The sequence below is a fragment of the Oncorhynchus keta genome, chromosome 32 (assembly GCF_023373465.1).
Source record: "Oncorhynchus keta strain PuntledgeMale-10-30-2019 chromosome 32, Oket_V2, whole genome shotgun sequence".
Classification (NCBI taxonomy): Eukaryota; Metazoa; Chordata; class Actinopteri; order Salmoniformes; family Salmonidae; genus Oncorhynchus; species Oncorhynchus keta.
In genome coordinates, this window is record NC_068452.1 from 5,712,636 (window position 1) to 5,730,634 (window position 17,999).

A 17,999-nucleotide genomic window follows, 5' to 3' on the forward strand; every position below is an offset into this window, starting at 1 on the left:
TGTCGTTCCACTTCATGATTGTGTCCCACTTGTTGTTGATTCTTCACAAAAAATACAGTTTTATATCTTTATGTTTGAAGCCTGAAATGTGGCAAAAGGTCGCAAAGTTCAAGGGGGCCGAATACTTTCGCAAGGCACTGTATTAGTATAGTATATACTACAGTTTTATTTTACTACAGTATACAGTATACTACAGTAAACACTACAGTGAATACTACAGTATTTATACCCTAGAATACTTTAGTATTTTTTAATCCAGGTTGTGGAACAAGTGGTCACTTGAACAAGGTGTCAAATTATAGTTTAGAGACCAGACTACACATTTTTAAATTAGATTTTTTATTTACTTCGGAAATAAGACTCAAAACAACACAGAAATAATACAAAGATATTGAGTATTTACAGTGCTAGTCCTCCACTGGCAGCTATATAACAGGATTTTTTTTTATGGTATAGACTTGTTCCAAATAAATTCCTGGTGACGACCAGTAAGCTGCCTGATACATTAAACATATATGTCCTTTAGACCTTTTAAGTGACCTACAGAACACTTACAAGCAAACATTTAAAATATAATCAGAAATAAACACAGGCTGTGCACAAGGTCTTGTCCATGTTGAAAAGGCCGTCAGACAAGGCAGCATTGGCAGCTTTAGGGGGAGAAAGTGGTTGTGGTCTCGGTTTCCATGGCGACCGCTGAACTCCTCCTCTTTCCGCAGGTGTACTGGAAGAATCTCTCCTGGCTCATACAGCCCAGATCCTTCAGCAGCTTCAGGAGGTCGCGGCGGAACTTCACCCCGATGAACGCGTACACAAAGGGGTTGAGGCAGCACCTCATGAAAGCCAGGCACTGGGTGATGTCAGAGGCGTAGAGGAGGCTGTTGTCGTAGAGGCAGTCCTTGCTGCCCCCGTTAGCTGTGTCGAGAGTGGTCAGCAGCAGTACCAGATTATAGGGCACCTGGCAGAGCAGGAAGACCGCCACCACAGCGAAGATCACCTTGATGGCCTTGTTCTTCTCAAAGCTCCGGGCCTGGCACAGGGTCTTCACAATGGCGCCGTAACAAAAGGCCATGATTAGGAGCGGCAGAACAAACCCCAGGACCATCTGGCTCACCTGGATGCCCACGCGCACCTGGTCTGAGCCGGCGGTGTAGGGGGTGCAGGTCTTGTTGCTGATGTTGGTGTAGGACATCTCGGGCACAGAGAAGACCAGCGCCATCACCCAGATGACCACAGAGGTCACCTTGCTAATGAACACGGCCGTGGAGCGGTGGCGGTGGGCAGAGACGGCCTTGGAGATGGCGAAGTACCTGTCGGAAAAATGACATTAAAGTAAGCTTTATAAAGTAGGCTCATATATCTGCTCATATATACAAATATTTACAGAGATAGGAGCAGATCAGCCTATTAGGTCACAGCAGAGATAGGAGCAGATCAGCCTATTAGGTCACAGCAGAGATAGGAGCAGATCAGCCTATTAGGTCACAGCAGATATAGGAGCAGATCAGCCTATTCGGTCCCAGCAGAGATAGGAGCAGATCAGCCTATTAGGTCACAGCAGAGATAGGAGCAGATCAGCCTATTAGGTCACAGCAGGACGCACACTGCAACACGTTTCAATCAGGCTTTTATTTAACCAAGTTAGTCTTTGAGAACGCGTTCGCATTTGCAATAACATACCTGTCCACGCTGATGGAGGTGAGGAGGAACATGCCGCTGTAGAAGCTGACCTTATAGATGGTGTGCATGACCTTGCAGATGAACAGCCCCAGCACCCATTCCGTCATGGAGTTGGTCGCCCAGAGGGGCAGCGACACGGCGAACAGCAGGTCGGCGACGGACAGGCTGAGCAGGAACACATCGGTCCCGGTCTTCAGCCGGTTGAAGTAGACGTAGGTACCGATCACCAGGATGTTACCGACCAGACCGAGGAAGCAGATGAGGGAGTAGAAGGTGGGCATGAACCAGGAGCGGAAGTGGCGGTTGGATTCCTTCTGGCATTGCTGGGTCCAATGATCATAATCCAAGTCGTTCGTGTCTGTGGAGTAACCATTGTAATCAGTGGTGAACTCTGTAGTCACGTTTTCGTTCTGAGAGAAGCAAGTCTGGGGGGAAAAAAAGACAAAATGGGACATACTATAAATCAGGATAATTGATGGTTGACTGGTGTAATCGAACGCCTTGAATACTAATGAAATGTCATTCAAATAGATTAGTGTTCAGGATCAGGGAACTGGGTCCAAAATGAAGCCGACACAATGTACCCTGCATCTGGCCCCTTGATAAACTGGCATGCTTTCAGATGAGCATACCACTTCCTGAGAGGAAGTTGTGCTATACAGTATGCCATTGACTGAAAGACTGTGGTTAGTACCAGTGTAGTGTTTGTGCGTTTCTGTGGGTAGAGTTCGTGTCATGTTATTAAGTGAGTTGTCAACATGTCATTTAAATGATTGTCCAAAAAAATGATATCAAAAGACTATTAATACTTCATACAAATGATATTGTATGATGTGGTATACTGAAGACTGTGTTCGTCCACGGTTCTTACCTCAAAGTAGGTCCAGATCAACAGAGCTGGTACTAAGATTCGTGTATCTGAAAATCAGATGAGGTGTGGTTAAAGCTCTAGAGTACCAGTTGATCGATAAATAGACTGATATGTTACAGTAGTTGACGATAAGAACAACCTTTGGAAAGAGTTCAAGACACGTCACTTATGAGGCTACATGGGAGTTGATGTCCCTTGTTATTAGCATATATTGTTTTTGCAAGTGTCAATAATGAATTTGAGTTGTCTCAACTGTTGGGTATTTAGCTTGTACCAATAAGTGGCCAACAGGCCAAATTCATCCCACAGGTGATTTTATTTGCCCCCCCCAGTTTTCTGAGCATAACGTGTTTGTTGTTGGACATAAAACACTGGAAAATCACCAGGGAATCAGCTCAAAGTGATTTTAATTTCGAAAAATCTGTTCCCAAATATTCCCATGCATAAATAAAGAGGCATATGTGATCGTATCTCAATGTATTCAAGGTTTGAAATGATTCTGCTTTTGTCAAATACTATATCTGTTTGGGACTTTTGCAGTTAATTGTGCAGTGTACAAATCATATATAACTATGTTCCTGACCATCCACTCAAGGAAAAATATTAACACGGATGAATGTAATTGAGGACCCCTGTTGTACAGTGTGCAACAAAAGACACAGCAGGACATCTGGTGGTAACAGAAAGGGATGCACCAATTGATCGGTTGTCCAAAGATATCATAGCATACCCAGATATGGAAAGCATTAAAATCAATCTTTTTTTTTTTAAGAGACAAAAAGAAACAAAGAAACAAAACAAAAACGACTTTAAAAAAAAATCCCCCTTTGACTCATCGCACGATCAGAAAACTGGAAATTCTCAAACCTTCAAAACAGAAGTGACTCGGTTACAAAACGTGTCATGAGTGAACTGGGGCTGTACCTGCAAACCTCTCAGTCTTACAAACCTGGTTCAAGTTTCTGTATTTCTATGCTCAATTGATTTGAAACTCTTAAAAAAAGTCAATTAACATTTCAAAAATCATGAATTGAAACAAGGGCAGCAGATGTCAGCGATTCACAGATATTGTGTTAATAATATAGAAGTAAAAGCTCAATTGAATGATTCTAGCCTACGTAGCTATACAGCTGTATGGCTTGTATAGGTAAAGCTGAAAGGCTTTAGCTTTTCCATTTTAGCACCCTACACTATGTTCAACCAACGGGAGCACATTTACTATTTTCGTATATCATTGTCTACATGCATGCAGCAATTGACTGGACACACTGTTGTGCTAATCCTGCCCCGCAGTAGTAGTAGTCATTTAATTCAATATAACCCCTACTTATACAACACATATTTATTTATCTATTTATTTATTGGATAAATAAATCCTACAACAAAAATTTATTTATATTCCTTTTGATAAAAGTTGTTATTCGTTGAAAAATTGCAGGAAGCTAATATCCCGTGAATATATCAACTATTTAACATTTATTTAAAAAATTATGACTTTTTTTTAAATGTATGAAACATCGAAAGATGTGCTCTCACCTTTGACAGCGGTCATGTTGATTGAGAGTTACAACTGCACTTTCTCTCTGTACACAGGTTGTGAAAGTAGAGAGACAGCCCGCTAGTCGAGATGAGGCTGTGTCAGGTGCTAGATTCCCCTTTGAACTATACTAAAAAAAAAAAATGTTAACACCTTTACTCCCCCGGGGTGTCTTGTGAAAAACAATGACAAGGAATGAGAGTAAATGCAAATGTTGTTGGTTTAAAACACTGTGCAGAACCATTTGAGGTTTCATCATTTGTATGACAGTGTAGAGAGATAGAACCGCATCCCATAGAACTGGTAGAACTGATTCATTACCTATTGAACATTGCTGTTGAACTGCTGCATACAGCTATTGAACACTATGAGAGGAAATGAGTGTTGATGTTGTTCAGCACAGACACTCAGACACGCCAAAGCTCCCAGTGACCGCAGTGGTCGAGGGAAAATGTATCGCCTGTTCTATTTTCAACCCGCAGTCACTCGAAAGATAACACCATTACGCTTGTGCTGTTGATGCTTATTTTTCTTTGTAGTCTACACTGAAGAAAATGCTAGATCAGTTCATTGAGAACACAATATAGATATAGGTCCTAAATTGGTGTAGATTTGGTTTCTCACCTCGCCGTTACAACCCCATTGCTTATCAATAGGCTTAGATGTTGATGAAATTGCCCGTGCCATCTCCCATTGAGATTACAGCTGATGTTGGATTAAAAGCCATTAGCCACCTTGATTTTAATTGTATTTTTTAAAACTTTGGTCTACCATTTTCTATTGTCTTCAGTTTATCCTCACCCCTGCCTGTACTTTCAGGTGGAGCAGGGATGAAGGTAAGGAACATCTCTCCGGGTCAAACAGGGCATACTGATTATCATTACAATACATGTACTGTATGTACTCTTAGAAAAAAACGTTTCCAAAAGGGTTCTTCAACCGACCCCATAGGAGAACCCTTTTTGGTTCCCTATAGAACCCTTTTTGGTTCCAGGTAGAATCCTTCCTTTTTGGTTCCAGGTAGAACCCTTTTTGGTTCCAGGTAGAATCCTTTTTGGTTCCAGGTAGAACCCTTTTTGGTTCCAGGTAGAATCCTTTTTGGTTCCAGGTAGAACCCTTTTTGGCTCCAGGTAGAATCCTTTTTGGTTCCAGGTAGAACCCTTTTTGGTTCCAGGTAGAATCCTTTTTGGTTCCAGGTAGAACCCTTTTTGGTTCCAGGTAGAACCCTTTTTGGCTCCAGGTAGAACCCTTTTTGGTTCCAGGTAGAACCCTTTTTGGTTCCAGGTAGAACTATTTTGGTTTGTACTTAAGAGTGGATGTTGGAGATATGTTGGATGAAAAGGCTGTATTACAAAGTCTGAATAAAATTAAATCTTCAGCATAGCAAATAACCCACTTTGAGATACATTTAGCTAGAATAAAAGTACAAGTATAACTAAAAAACAAATACTGAAAAGTATTTACTACATAAGTAAGTAACAAACCAGATGGATGCTCATTCTGTAAACAGCATGCATTGAAGGGACTATTTTCAAGTGTCTTACCAAAACAGGCCTCCCAGAGCAAGTGGCTGATATGCAGAGAACTTCAAAGGTGAGACAGACTCATTACAATCAATGCTTCATGTGTGTTTAATTCAAAATATTAGAGATAAACTAATGTTTCTTCATGTCCCCTTTGACAACCTCGACAAATAAGGGATTTCTCCAAATGTCCCTTTCACCAAAACTCATACGGTATATGTTGGTCATTGTGTTAACCACCACAACACTTTTGCTTAGGTAGTTGTGGCAGTACCGCTGCTGTCTTAGTTGACCTTTTTGTCAGTAAAGGGCATGTTCAGTCTTATTCTCCCCTACTCTCCGCCAACTCTGCTCAAGTTGCACACCTGTCTGCCCGTGCGGTTGTGGCTTTGAGTTTTCAAGGCGCTCAGGAAAAGAAACCAGCCAAGAAACACTAACCGCAATTCTGTGCAACAGGTTGACTGCTGCAGAGGGACAACTGTGCACATCTGCACCTACACTAAAGCTGTGACAAATCTCATCGCTATTGCAGAAAGCAGATCATAGAAATATCATTATTAGAACGGACAATTAATAAGCTGCCCCAAAAAAATTGGACTGGTACACTCATGGGTAAACTCAATAGGTCACCGGTCCACCCATCACGGATGTTCACTTTCTACTAATTCAAATGCTATGGGGCTGCCGGTATGGTTCCTGCACATGGAGTCTAGCTGCAAAAGTGACAGATGTTTTTTTTTTCTAAGTGTGCTAACAGGAAGACGACTGTGGCTGTTGATCCTCTACCTGTCTCTTAGATGTGTATATCTTTTACCTGTCCTCTTTATCAGTTTACCTTCTACCTGTCCTCTTTATCAGTTTACCTTCTACCTGTCCTCTTTATCTGTTTATCTTCTACCTGCCTCTCTTTGTTTATCTTCTACCTGTCTCCTTTGCTCACATCAGGTTGATACAGCGTAAATACTGTTGGTTAAAAACATGTTAACTACAACAGAGAACACTACTTCAGACAGCTGGAAAGAGTGGTGCTTGTACTGAAAACAGGAAACCCACTTCCTTGTACCTTGTAGATCAGAGGACACAGACCAGTGGACCAAATCTTTAACAAATGGTTTCAAATCTGTCGTCAGTATTGGGTGCCATAGATAGTGTGTGATAAGTCGTTGGAAGTGTAACACATGCTGCCTAGAGTTCATGTCTTATAAAAGCTGGGTCACAATTTGCACAGGGCTAGGATAACACAGTGCCACCGAGGACAACAGTGCCACCGACGTCTACTGTCACCACATGCTTCAAGATGTCCACCATTGTTCCTGTACTCAATAAAGTAAAGGTAATGGAACTAAATGACTATCGCCCCGTAGCACTCACTTCTGTCATCGTGAAGTGCTTTGAGAGACTAGTCACGGATCATATCACCTCTACCTTACCTGACACCCTAGACCCACTTCAATTTGCATACCACCCCAATAGATCCACAGACGATGCAATCGACATCCCACTGCACACTGCCCTACCCATCTGGACAAGAGGAATACCTATGTAGGAATGCTGTTCATTGACTATAGCTCAGCCTTCAACACCATAGTACCCTTCAAGCTCATCATTAAGCTAGAGGCCCTGGGTCTGAACCCTGCCCTGTGCAACTGGGTCCTGGACTTCCTGACGGGCCATCAAGGACAACAACCACCCGAACCACTGCCTGTTTTCCCCGCTATCATCCAGAAGGCGAGGTTTGTACAGGTGCATCGAAGCAGGGACCGAGAGACTGAAAAACAGCTTCTATCTCAAAGCCATCAGACTGTTAAATACTGTTAAATAGCCATCACTAGCACATTAGAGGCTGCTGCCCCTATATACATAGACTTTAATAATTGAACACTTGTCACTTTAATCATGTTTACATATTTTGCGAAACTCATCTCATATGTATATACTGTACTCTATCGCATTCTACTGTGTCTTGGTCTATGCTGCTCTGACATTGCTCACCCAAATATTTATATATACTTAATTCCATTCCTTTACTTTAGACGTGTGTGTATATGTTGTGAAATTGCTAGATATTACTGTTAGATATTACTGAACTGCCAGAGCTAGAAACACAAGCATTTCGCTACACCCGCCGCCATAACATCTGCTAAACACGTGTATGTGACAAATACATTTGATTTGAATTCCAACATGGAATTATCCTCGGTCACCTCAGCCTGAGTGTGGGAATAACTGTTAATATGAACAAACACGCCTCCTTAAAGGATGACCAGTTCTATACGTAATGCGCGTGACATTGAAAACAAACCCTGGCGTCAACAACTTCATGTCAGGGTAGAAAAGTTTATTGGTATAAATGTGGCAAACAAAATCGATTTTTAAGACAGTATGTTGATGACTCACTCTGCTCTTCCAAGTAGCTTCAGGACGAGATGAAAAACCACTCACGCTCACGCAAACCTTCCAACGCGGCTTCTTACATTGCATATTAACATTTAAGAGTTTGTTCTGGGTCGAACATTGTACTACTGGTCATAACAACATAACACTGAAAGGTTGTTCTAAGCATAGCGCTTTTGATTTGATTGAGAGCTAGCAGACTTTAGAACACTGACTGTTAAGAGCACTGTACAGCATGGATGGACTCGTAGCATTACAACAGGTTGGTGGACGGACGGACTGGGCCCAGGACTCGCAATACACAAGAATAATAATAAATCATGAAAACAACTACTTATTTCTATTAACTCCTGAGACAATACTGTCACTTAATACTGATACTTAAGAGTAAACATGACAAAATATCGAGAGAGAGTCACCCCACCCCTTCCCTTACTAAAGCAAACTCTTCCATTTGAGGAGTTGCGACACCATGCAAAAATAACATTGAAAGCAACAATAACATTGAAAGCAACAATAACATTACACTCCAAAGAACAAGTAATTAAACATTGAACAACTTGGTTTTTTTTGCGACAGTTTTTACAACCAGCCTCAATCGGTAAGATTAATGGTGTCTGCCAGATATAGTACCATAGTGTCTGCCAGATATAGTACCATAGTGTCTGCCAGATATAGTACCATAGTGTCTGCCAGATATAGTACCATAGTGTCTGCCAGATATAGTACCATAGTGTCTGCCAGATATAGTACCATAGTGTCTGCCAGATATAGTACCATAGAATAAGACAAGAGATATGTTTTGATATATTGACAGGTGATGGGATGGTTGCTATCGACTGGCACTGCGGTCTGTGATAGAAATACGGTGAATTCACCGTATGAATTGTGACTAAATTTAGATGACATTCACTTTAGTTGGGACAATTGCTTTGCTTTGTGCACTTGGAGCGCTTCGCAAATTGACAGCAGGTCCATTTTGACCCTGCCAACAGAGCTCTGAAGATTCAACCAATTGCATCAAACTTCCCATCGGAAATAGAAACCCATCTAAACACAGCTTTTGTTCACATAGATACTAATGTACAATGTGTTATCATCAGAGTGGGACTGTAGAGATGGAATGATGCATTATGGACATTTCTCGGCCCTAAGGTCAGAGGTCGACTCCTCAGTGGGCGGAAGGGCGTGCCCTGCTCGGCCCCTCTGAGGCTGCTGGCTCGCTGGGCGGGGCGTCCTCCGTCACAGCAGAGGTGGTCTCCGACCCCGTGTTACTGTCACTGGTGCCGTCCTCCATCACCCCTTCCGGAACACTCTCCTTGTCCTCCGACGGCGCCCCCTCCTCAACCTCACTGGCCGGTCGAGCCGTCGACTCCTCCGATGCCTTTGACTTCTCTGTAACCAAGAAAGCAGGAAATATTAGGGGACAGCAAACACGTTTGAACCGATGTGGTTTACAATAACATTGTAAAATGCGCTCAGCAGAGAAGAGAGAAGCATCTCCCCATTTACCTAGCTCAGGGGACCTGAGCAGAACCATACATTAAAATACCATACGGTTCAGTGATTAATACTGTTGGGCCTCACCACCAGTATCCATGGGGCTGGGTTCCGTCTCCTCTCTCTCCTTGTTGCTGCTGTCACTGACAGACACCTGCTGGCTCTTGCTGCCATTTGACGGGCCAACTGGTTTCTCCTCCTCCTCCAGGCTAGAGGACGTGGACGCCTCCTTCTCCCGCTCCGACAGGCGCCTGCGGGATGCATCCTCTGCCGCAGCGACCTCTGCAGATATCTTCTCCATGTCCACCTCTACTTTCATACAACACAGCTGGGCGCAGAGTGGCACGTTGAGTCTCCCCGCCAGGGGATTAATGCTGGGGATTCATGCTATTCATCTTACAATCAATCTCACACCTGTGCAACTGTGATTAGTAACAGTGAGACAGTGAGTAGCGAGTGCAATGTTTGACACCTTGATCAGATTTGGCACAGTTCCTGTTTCCTCTACAATGATACCACATTGCAAGGCAGTTAACCCACTGTTCCCTGGGCGCCGTGGATGTAGATTAAGGCAGGCCTCCGCACCTCTCTAATTCAGAGGGGTTGGGTTAAATGCGGAAGACACGTTTCATTTGAATGCATTCAGTTCTACAACTGACGAGGTATTCCCCCTTTCAATCATTTTATTTCATTGAGTTGCCCATTGTGAAGCATAGAGGAAGTAAATTGACTCGAAGTAAATGGCGCCACCTGGGGTATGGACTACACAGTGCGGCATCTGGATTCAGAACTGCACCGAGTCAATTCACTTAGAATTCTAAGTGATGACGCCGCGTGTTTGCCAGGACACGTGGATAAAGTTAGCAGCTGCGGGATCTCTACAATGCAGAACTGGCCCATTCCAAATAGCCTGAGGTCAACGCTGTAATATTTACTATGTGCAACATTAATAGATTTTGCGTACAAGTTCCCTGATGATGATCCCATACCCTTTTCAGCTCGCCGTTGAAAGACTCTGTGGCATCGATGAATTTCCTTTTCTTGTCCTGGTGGCGGTCTTCAATCTGAAGTAGCTCCGCCTCCAGCTTCCTCTGTGGACCAGACAGACAGACAGAGACCTGCCAATTTACCTGACTGATTACCTGTTTTTAATTGCTACTCATTTATCAAATAAGGAGAAAGGATCTGATTTCCAGGTTACCATGACAACAACGCCATGACTGGGTATCTATATGTCTCTAGGAAGACTGACTGAAGACTGACAAGACACCAGCGTACCTGGTGCACCATAAGAGACTGGACCTGCCGTTTCAAGACCTGCATGCGGGCGGTAGTGACGACGGAGCGCACGTCGGGGACCACGCTCTCGCTCAGGATCTCGCTGATCAGCCGGTGGTTGCGCTGGAAACGGGCGGCAGCCGAGTGCTTCGTGGAGAATCCGTCGTCGTAATCTGGGAGAGCGAATGGAAAAGGCATGTGGCGGGTGCCGTGTGTCTATCAGGGCTCAGCGAACACAACGGTCAATGGGTCAAGAGGGGAGAGATCCCACCACAACAAGTGTAGATGTGGTCGGCTTCCGGAAAGAAACCTGATCTGGCATATCTTAATCGGACATAGTTTAACATTGACATACCTACGTTTGGTTGAACCATTTATATATCAGTCGGAAATGTCTGCAAATGTGGCTGTTTACATGTTTGTCGCATGAATATACTTGAATATACACATTTCACAGTTTCAACACTGTTGTTGTGAATGGTATTGATATCCATGTGTGGGTAGAGAGATAAAGATACATTTCTCTCTCTCGCTGCCTCTCAAAAACCTTACTCATTTACTCCAGAAACGTCTTGGTGGTTTTTACTGGCGCTTGTGCTCTTATTATTTCCCAGAACAACTAGAGGATGTTGCGAAACTAAGTGAACAGCCAAGCTTTTAGGTACATGACACTTTTCTTTTAAATCCAGGGTCAAATGAAGCTGTCCTCTGTAACACCAGCATCGAAGTAAGTCATAAATGTAGGAGAAGAAATTGTCTCTTTAATAAGGTCAACTTCTTATTGAACACATGGAGAATTCATTCATTCCACTTTGGGCCAAAAGTCATTCAATTGACGAAAAAATCTAAAAACTGCAGTGATTAAATAAAGTAATTTATTGCTGTAGTCAAACACCCATTTCATTTGAAGTCTGTGAAGGATGCTACCCTTTGAAAATAGCAATGGGGGCAAGATGGTGCATTTGTCTGTGAATTTGGGAGCAAGAAATACAATTTTGGCTTCATATTAACATCGCACATTTTATGCTGGAGAAAGACGTCATTCGAAAATGATCATCATCTCCATCAACCTGTTCCATCGGTTGATCTTCACTTCCGATTTCTTTTGGGGGGTGCTTTATCTCCAAAACCAAAGGGAACCGTTTCTTCAGACTCTCCCTGTTCTCTGCATCTACTAAAGCAACTGATGTGGCAAATATTTTTGAAGTCATCAATGTACAGCTTGTTGACAAATGAACCCATAGGGATACTAACTATCACATTTTAATATCTTGGGTGTTTCCAACTTACCACAAGATTTTTTAAAATCCATTTCCTGTATACCATTATCCAGCTCGATACGAGACAAGCTTAATTTCCTGTCGGGTGTAATTCAGAAGTCCAGTTTTGATGTATGTTTCTATGTGATGTGTGTTGCCTTGTTTCTTACTGGATCTCAGTGAAGCCATTGATCCCAAATACAGGGCCCAGACTTATACTACAGAGCTGAAATGGAGCGTGGCCTATAAGGTGAAGTACCAAGTGTGACAAACACGAAGAGGTAGTGCAGGGATAGAAATTGACACCAAGGTGATGTCACAGTTGCTGAAACATGGTGTGGGAACCAGTGTGACTGACATGGTAATACTAGTAGTGCTGAGAGCGTCTTACCATCTGGGTCGTCTGCTGGCTGGATACTCATGTACGGCTCGCCCTTGTCGAGACGAGACTGGCGCTGTCGGCTTTCCTCCTCCAGAGCGGCTTCGGCGCGGCTCTTAGCGTTGACGTAAGCCAGGTAGGCCGGAGAGTTGTGGTAGGCCTTCATGCTCTCATTGTACTCAATCTGTGGAGGAGAGACGAGGATGTGACAAAAGGAGAGACCTTTGACACGTGCCCCTGCAATGCAAAAACAAACTCTTCGACATTGAAGAAAAGTTACTCAGTATTTTTTTTTACAAAGGAAGGAATGATGACTGGAGGGACCCTTCTGACAACTGTTGGAGACACTTGTTACTGGTCACCCGTAACAACCCCGTGAATAAACACCCCGGTAAAAACAAACCAACCTTCTCTGCTTCGTAATCATTCAAGTAATCCTGTTTCTCCTCATCAGTGAGGTCCCTCCACATGCCACCGATTATCTTCCCAATTTCCCATAGTTTCAGATCGGGATTGGAGGCTTTTACTTGATCCCAAACCTGGTGATGAGAACCAGACAGGGGCTCATTATCTCCACAAACCTATGGAGGCCGTGTTTAAACTCCACCTCCAGGGAGATACCCCATAGTCTGTCTGTAGTGCTCTTAATGTCTAGGCTGCTGTATGTCTAGTTTCACAGTTCACACCTACCTGCATGGACACATGGGGCAGACGATGTGCAGTGTACATTAAGAGTGCTCGTCCCTAACCCTGGCTAAAGTGCTGCGTGTTATAAGGGTATATATAGTACAGTATTTTAATATGTCTTGCAATGGTGCGCACGATGGCGCAGTTTGGGTTTAAGTAATGTTACGCGGAGACAACTTACCTTGCGACTATATCGCATGTATGGCATCAACGGCTTGTCTGGCGGCTTGGGTGGCTTTGGAATGTTTATTCCTGAAGAATTCTGGGAAATAAAAAGGCACTTTTTGTTTAGATTCAAAGTCAAAGTTAGGACACCAACTGGTGCTAAAAATGTCTCGTCATACAATTTTACACTAAGCAAAGTTTCGACTGAGAACCACCCTGCAGGAAAATACGCAACCACATAGCTGATCATCCAACCTTCAACAAAGTATTTGTAAAAAATCCCAACAAGGACGCATCAAACTACAAAACCATCAGTTCAATCACCTCCATTTAATTAAAGCCTGTTTGAGCCCAACCAGTGTACAGAAGTCACACAGAGACTATGATTGAGTAACGCTGATGGAAGAATATACAAAATCTCCCTCAAGCTGAGACTGGCACACTGCGTGACATAATGCCATTATCAGAACCCGAGTGCCAACCACAGCTTGCATGCAACGACTGAATTATTCCCGTAGCAGCCGAAACCCATGCCAAGCATTGGGTTTATAATGCCATGGCAACGCTGATGGCATGGGTTACTTAGCATGGCTATCAGCAATGCAGACTTTGAAGGGCAGGATCGAGCGATTTTGAACACACACAGATGGACACTTGGCCAGTCTGCACTAGTATGATGAAGGCAGCAGAGGAACGCTGGGATGGCATACATCTCAGAAAGCCTTGGTAATGGAATGGGTTAGACGAATCATACTGTCTGTCTGTTCAAGAATGTCTGCTCTTATAAGCCCTGGAAAAAGTACTATTTCTAAACAAAGCCAAAGAGCAAAGTTGTCAAGAGCTGTTATAGCTCATATCTGCAGATACGTTACTACTGAGTTTTACTAAGCAAGCTCGATTAGGCTGTTTCAATCCAACAAGATAGTCATTTTAAATATTGATGTTAGTTTCCTTCTGTGTCTGGCGTTTTCATCCCGGTGTTTTCTCTACATCGTTATTCCTACCGTCGCCCGACTGTTGTTGCTTGTTGTCCCTCCCAGCCTGTAGTTGTTGTAAGCCAGATGACTGTAGGGGTTGTACCCCACAAACCCTGGGGTGTTGGGCAATTGCTGATGGAAACAAATGAGACAGAAACACAGATGAGAAATAACGTTTAAAAGAAAATGGGGTAAAGCATGACAAAATCAATGAAAAAACTGGCGAAAACATGAATGTTGAAAAGCTGTAGAGATCAACTGAAAAAGACTTGCACTCATGCTGTAGCAACAAGAAGGATCGTCAAGACAGCAATGTTATCTATACATTAGCGTTGTTTGTTATGAAAATAATGTATAGTCTACACTCTACGGTATGTTGTATACGGTACCTCACATCTTAGGGAGTGGAGCTTATTATCTGAGACTGCAAAGCCTATTGCATTGACCAATTATACTGTGGTAACAGGACTATCTACAGGGTATACCGTATTAAATGGCCAAATGGATTCCACTTTTAAAAACAAAGTTAGCCCCCAAAAATGTGGACAGTAGCAAGTTAACATTGAAAGATAATAGATGGCATGAATGTTGTTATGGGACATCCCTTTCCAAATGGCTTCCCATGTGCCATCAGAAATACTTACTGTTGTAGGGGCTGGGGGAGGGGGAGGGGCATATGGCCTTTCTCTTTCTCTTTCTGTTTTGAAAGAAAAGGTGAGATTTTAAAATTGAGGCAAAAAGCCCCCTTTTTACATCTCTCAATGTTGATTAAATCAATCCCATCAAGGTAGATCTGAATTTCGTGATTTTCTATTTCTCTCTCAGCAAATACAAGACGGATAATTATTCACCTATCAGTTATAATACTAGGAAATCATATAAGGCTACCAGAAGTTAATATTTCATGTCTGAAACTCAAATGTATTTTATTGTGATAACATATACATTTGTAAATTCACATTTTTGCAGCCATAGTTGCCCAGCTTTATCCGAGGCCAAACAGAAGTACTCATATTTTCATTATCTGATGGCTAAACTTGTATAATTGCAAACTATGTCTTACTTGACATCTTGGCAGGGGAAGAATTCTATCAGTTTATTCCAGTCATTGGGTCTGTAATAAACACATTATAATGGGGAAAGCATTTAGGTGTTTCATTAACTTCATTTGTTATTACAGTACTTTAAAAAATTGAATAGGAAAGAAAGTTAATAGCTTGAGAGGGAGAACAAAAGAGATGTTGGTGCCAAAATGATGTCAGGCGACGTATGTGCAACATCACAACAGTGTCAGTGGACGGGCATGAACATGACAGGGGTTTGATGTGACGACTAGCAAGCTGTTCGCGTCCAAAAACATCGCTTACACTTTTTGGAATGGCATTTGCTTATAATTGCACATGCGTAAATAAATGAGATACATGGAAATGCATTTGCTGAAAAATAAAGCTCTGTCATCTTGCGTAGTTGGCTGACACCCAGCTGTGCTAGCTAGCGAGGCTAGTAACGCTAAGCTAAATGACGTTACTTGCTTAGTATATGCAGCTACTAGCTATAGCTAGCCAGCTGGCTAACTTGGACCATCTGATCAGTAGATGATGAGCATGCAAACGTAGATAACACAATCAGTGAACTTGGTAACTTTTGGAGAAGGCGAATAATCTGCAGTTTAAATTATTTAACAAAAGCTAAAATACAGAACATTGTATTTGATACTCCGCATACGTTGTCAGGTAGCTCGCATTAGCTAGCCACCAAGCATTCAGATCAAAGCAAGCTAACGTTAGCTATCTAGCTGTCACTGAAACATTTCAATTTTGATTTGAGGCGTTAAAACAGCGGATTAACAGTGACTATACCCGAACCGTTTTGGATGTGGATTTTGCAATCGAAAACCTTGGATCAGACAATTTAGAAAGCACCATGCTAGCTTGATAGCCACTACCTCCTACGCTGTATATGAATAAGCTATTTGCTAGCTAGAGCTGTCACAATACAGTCACACCATCACCTTGCATGTATCTGTAAATCTGTTATTCAAACAAAAGTGGCATTTTACAAAAATTCTTGACATACGATTGAAAGACTATCCAACATAAATCAATGAATGAATACTATTGCCTTTCATATGTTGGTTAGTTCACATAGCAAGCAAGTGAAAGTAATGGCCAGCACACTCACCCCAAAATCCTTTGTCCCCCACCAGTGTGTGTGTGGCTAGAATCAGGTTTAGCGAGCAGAAACAGTCCTCAGAATGAAACATATATATATATATTTATGGGGTCCACACAGATTTCAGTAGAATTTTCCAGAACTATTCCTTTCTCCTCTGTTAAGGGCATAATGTTTGCATTTACACCCCAAGGCTAGCCTACTCTAAATTGAATCACCTCATTTCATTACTAACATTTTTTCAATCAATATATTACTAAAATAAATTATACGTAATAAATACACATTTGTGATGATTCTGCAATATAATACTGAATTTGAGACTATCAAATTCATAATTAACCAATTACTGCTTTGGAATCAGATCTTCTGAATACATGGGTTCACAAGAGTGAACTACAGTACGAATGAATCAGTGATGAACATACACTAAAGAGGACATTGTAAGAATTCATGAACAATTTATAATTTATACATAACCCATATAAACTGCACTAATTGAACTATGCTGCTGCAGTTACATGATGACAGGTCTTGTCATTGGTGCACTGATCCAACGTTGAGCTGCTATTGCTTATGGCAGAAGAATGAATCTTGGTAATTCATTCTGACCATACATTTTCAAATTCCATTGCTTGCCAAGAGCTATTATCCTTAGCTTCAAATTCCATATGATAAAAATGACAAAAATATTGCTTACGTCACCCAAGCATGAAACTTAGTTATATACATTCTGCTTCACTAACAAAAAAGGGTTTTCAGAAAAGCCAAGGCTGGTCTATTCATATCTCCTATTTTGTTAGCATTGGCAATCTGTCATTCATGTTGCAAAAATAAAAGAGCCATATCTCAGACTGGCCAATAAAAAGAAAAGATTAAGATGGGCAAAAGAACACAGACACTGGACAGAGGAACTCTGCCTAGAAGGCCAGCATGCCGGAATCACCTCGTCACAGATGACGTTGAGACTGGTGTTTTCTGGGTACTATTTAAAGAAGCTGCAAGTTGAGGACATGTCAGGCGTCTGTTTCTCAAACTAGACACTCTAATGTACTTGTCCTCTTGCTCAGTTGTGCACCGGGGCCTCCCACTCCTCTTTCTATTCTGGTTAGAGCCAATTTGCGCTGTTCTGTGAAGGGAGTAGTACACAGCGCTATACGAGATCTTCAGTTTCTAGATAATTTCTCACATGGAATAGCCTTCATTTCTCAGAACAAAAATAGACTGATGAGTTGCAGAAGAAAGTTCTTTGTTTCTGGCCATTTTTAGCCTGTAATCGAACCCACAAATGCTGATGCTACAGATACTCAACTAGTCTAAAGAAAGTTGTATTGCATCTTTAATCAGCACAGCAGTTGTCAGCTGTGCTAACATAATTGCAAAAGGGTTTTCTAATGATCAATTAGCCTTTTAAAATTATAAGCTTGGATTAGCTAACACAACGTGCCATTGGAACACAAGAGTGATGGTTGCTGATAATGAGCTTCTGTACGCCTATGTAGATATTTAATTAAATATAAGCAGTTCCCAGCTACAATAGTCATTTACAACATTAACATGTCTACACTGTATTTCTG

The 17,999-nt window shown here is 42.2% G+C and overlaps 2 protein-coding genes across 4 annotated transcripts; both read right to left on the minus strand.

Moving 5' to 3' along the window:
- Positions 1-309: 309 nt before the first annotated feature.
- On the minus strand, positions 310-4,289 carry LOC118364908 (C-C chemokine receptor type 7-like). Its single transcript, XM_035746723.2, has 4 exons — positions 4,088-4,289; positions 2,552-2,598; positions 1,681-2,105; positions 310-1,310 (listed from the first exon to the last, which is right to left on the minus strand). The coding sequence occupies exons 1-4, from the start codon at positions 4,101-4,103 to the stop codon at positions 653-655; spliced, it is 1,146 nt and encodes a 381-aa protein (XP_035602616.2). The 5' UTR covers positions 4,104-4,289; the 3' UTR covers positions 310-652.
- Positions 4,290-7,934: 3,645 nt separating this feature from the next.
- LOC118364909 (SWI/SNF-related matrix-associated actin-dependent regulator of chromatin subfamily E member 1-like) lies at positions 7,935-16,604 on the minus strand. 3 transcript variants are annotated; one of them, XM_035746724.2, is made up of 11 exons: positions 16,432-16,604; positions 15,314-15,364; positions 14,895-14,947; positions 14,278-14,382; positions 13,290-13,370; positions 12,829-12,960; positions 12,434-12,605; positions 10,784-10,956; positions 10,495-10,596; positions 9,593-9,833; positions 7,935-9,400 (listed from the first exon to the last, which is right to left on the minus strand). In XM_035746724.2, the coding sequence occupies exons 2-11, from the start codon at positions 15,318-15,320 to the stop codon at positions 9,177-9,179; spliced, it is 1,290 nt and encodes a 429-aa protein (XP_035602617.1). In that variant the 5' UTR covers positions 15,321-15,364; positions 16,432-16,604; the 3' UTR covers positions 7,935-9,176. The 3 variants fall into 3 exon arrangements, with proteins under 3 accessions (XP_035602617.1, XP_035602618.1, XP_052346491.1); XM_035746725.2 differs by lacking the exon at positions 16,432-16,604 and adding an exon at positions 16,116-16,404; XM_052490531.1 differs by lacking the exon at positions 16,432-16,604 and adding an exon at positions 16,110-16,129.
- Positions 16,605-17,999: the final 1,395 nt, after the last annotated feature.

Bases quoted from the DNA above. Each gene is read 5' to 3' on its own strand.
- LOC118364908 (XM_035746723.2), bottom strand. The intron at 2,106-2,551 runs GTAAGAACCGTG...TTTTCCCCCCAG, and splicing joins TGATCTGGACCTACTTTGAG to ACTTGCTTCTCTCAGAACGA. The intron at 1,311-1,680 runs GTATGTTATTGC...TTTTTCCGACAG, and splicing joins ACCTCCATCAGCGTGGACAG to GTACTTCGCCATCTCCAAGG.
- LOC118364909 (XM_035746724.2), bottom strand. The intron at 10,957-12,433 runs GTAAGACGCTCT...TCGCTCTCCCAG, and splicing joins GCCAGCAGACGACCCAGATG to ATTACGACGACGGATTCTCC. The intron at 9,401-9,592 runs GTGAGGCCCAAC...TCTTGGTTACAG, and splicing joins CAGCCCCATGGATACTGGTG to AGAAGTCAAAGGCATCGGAG.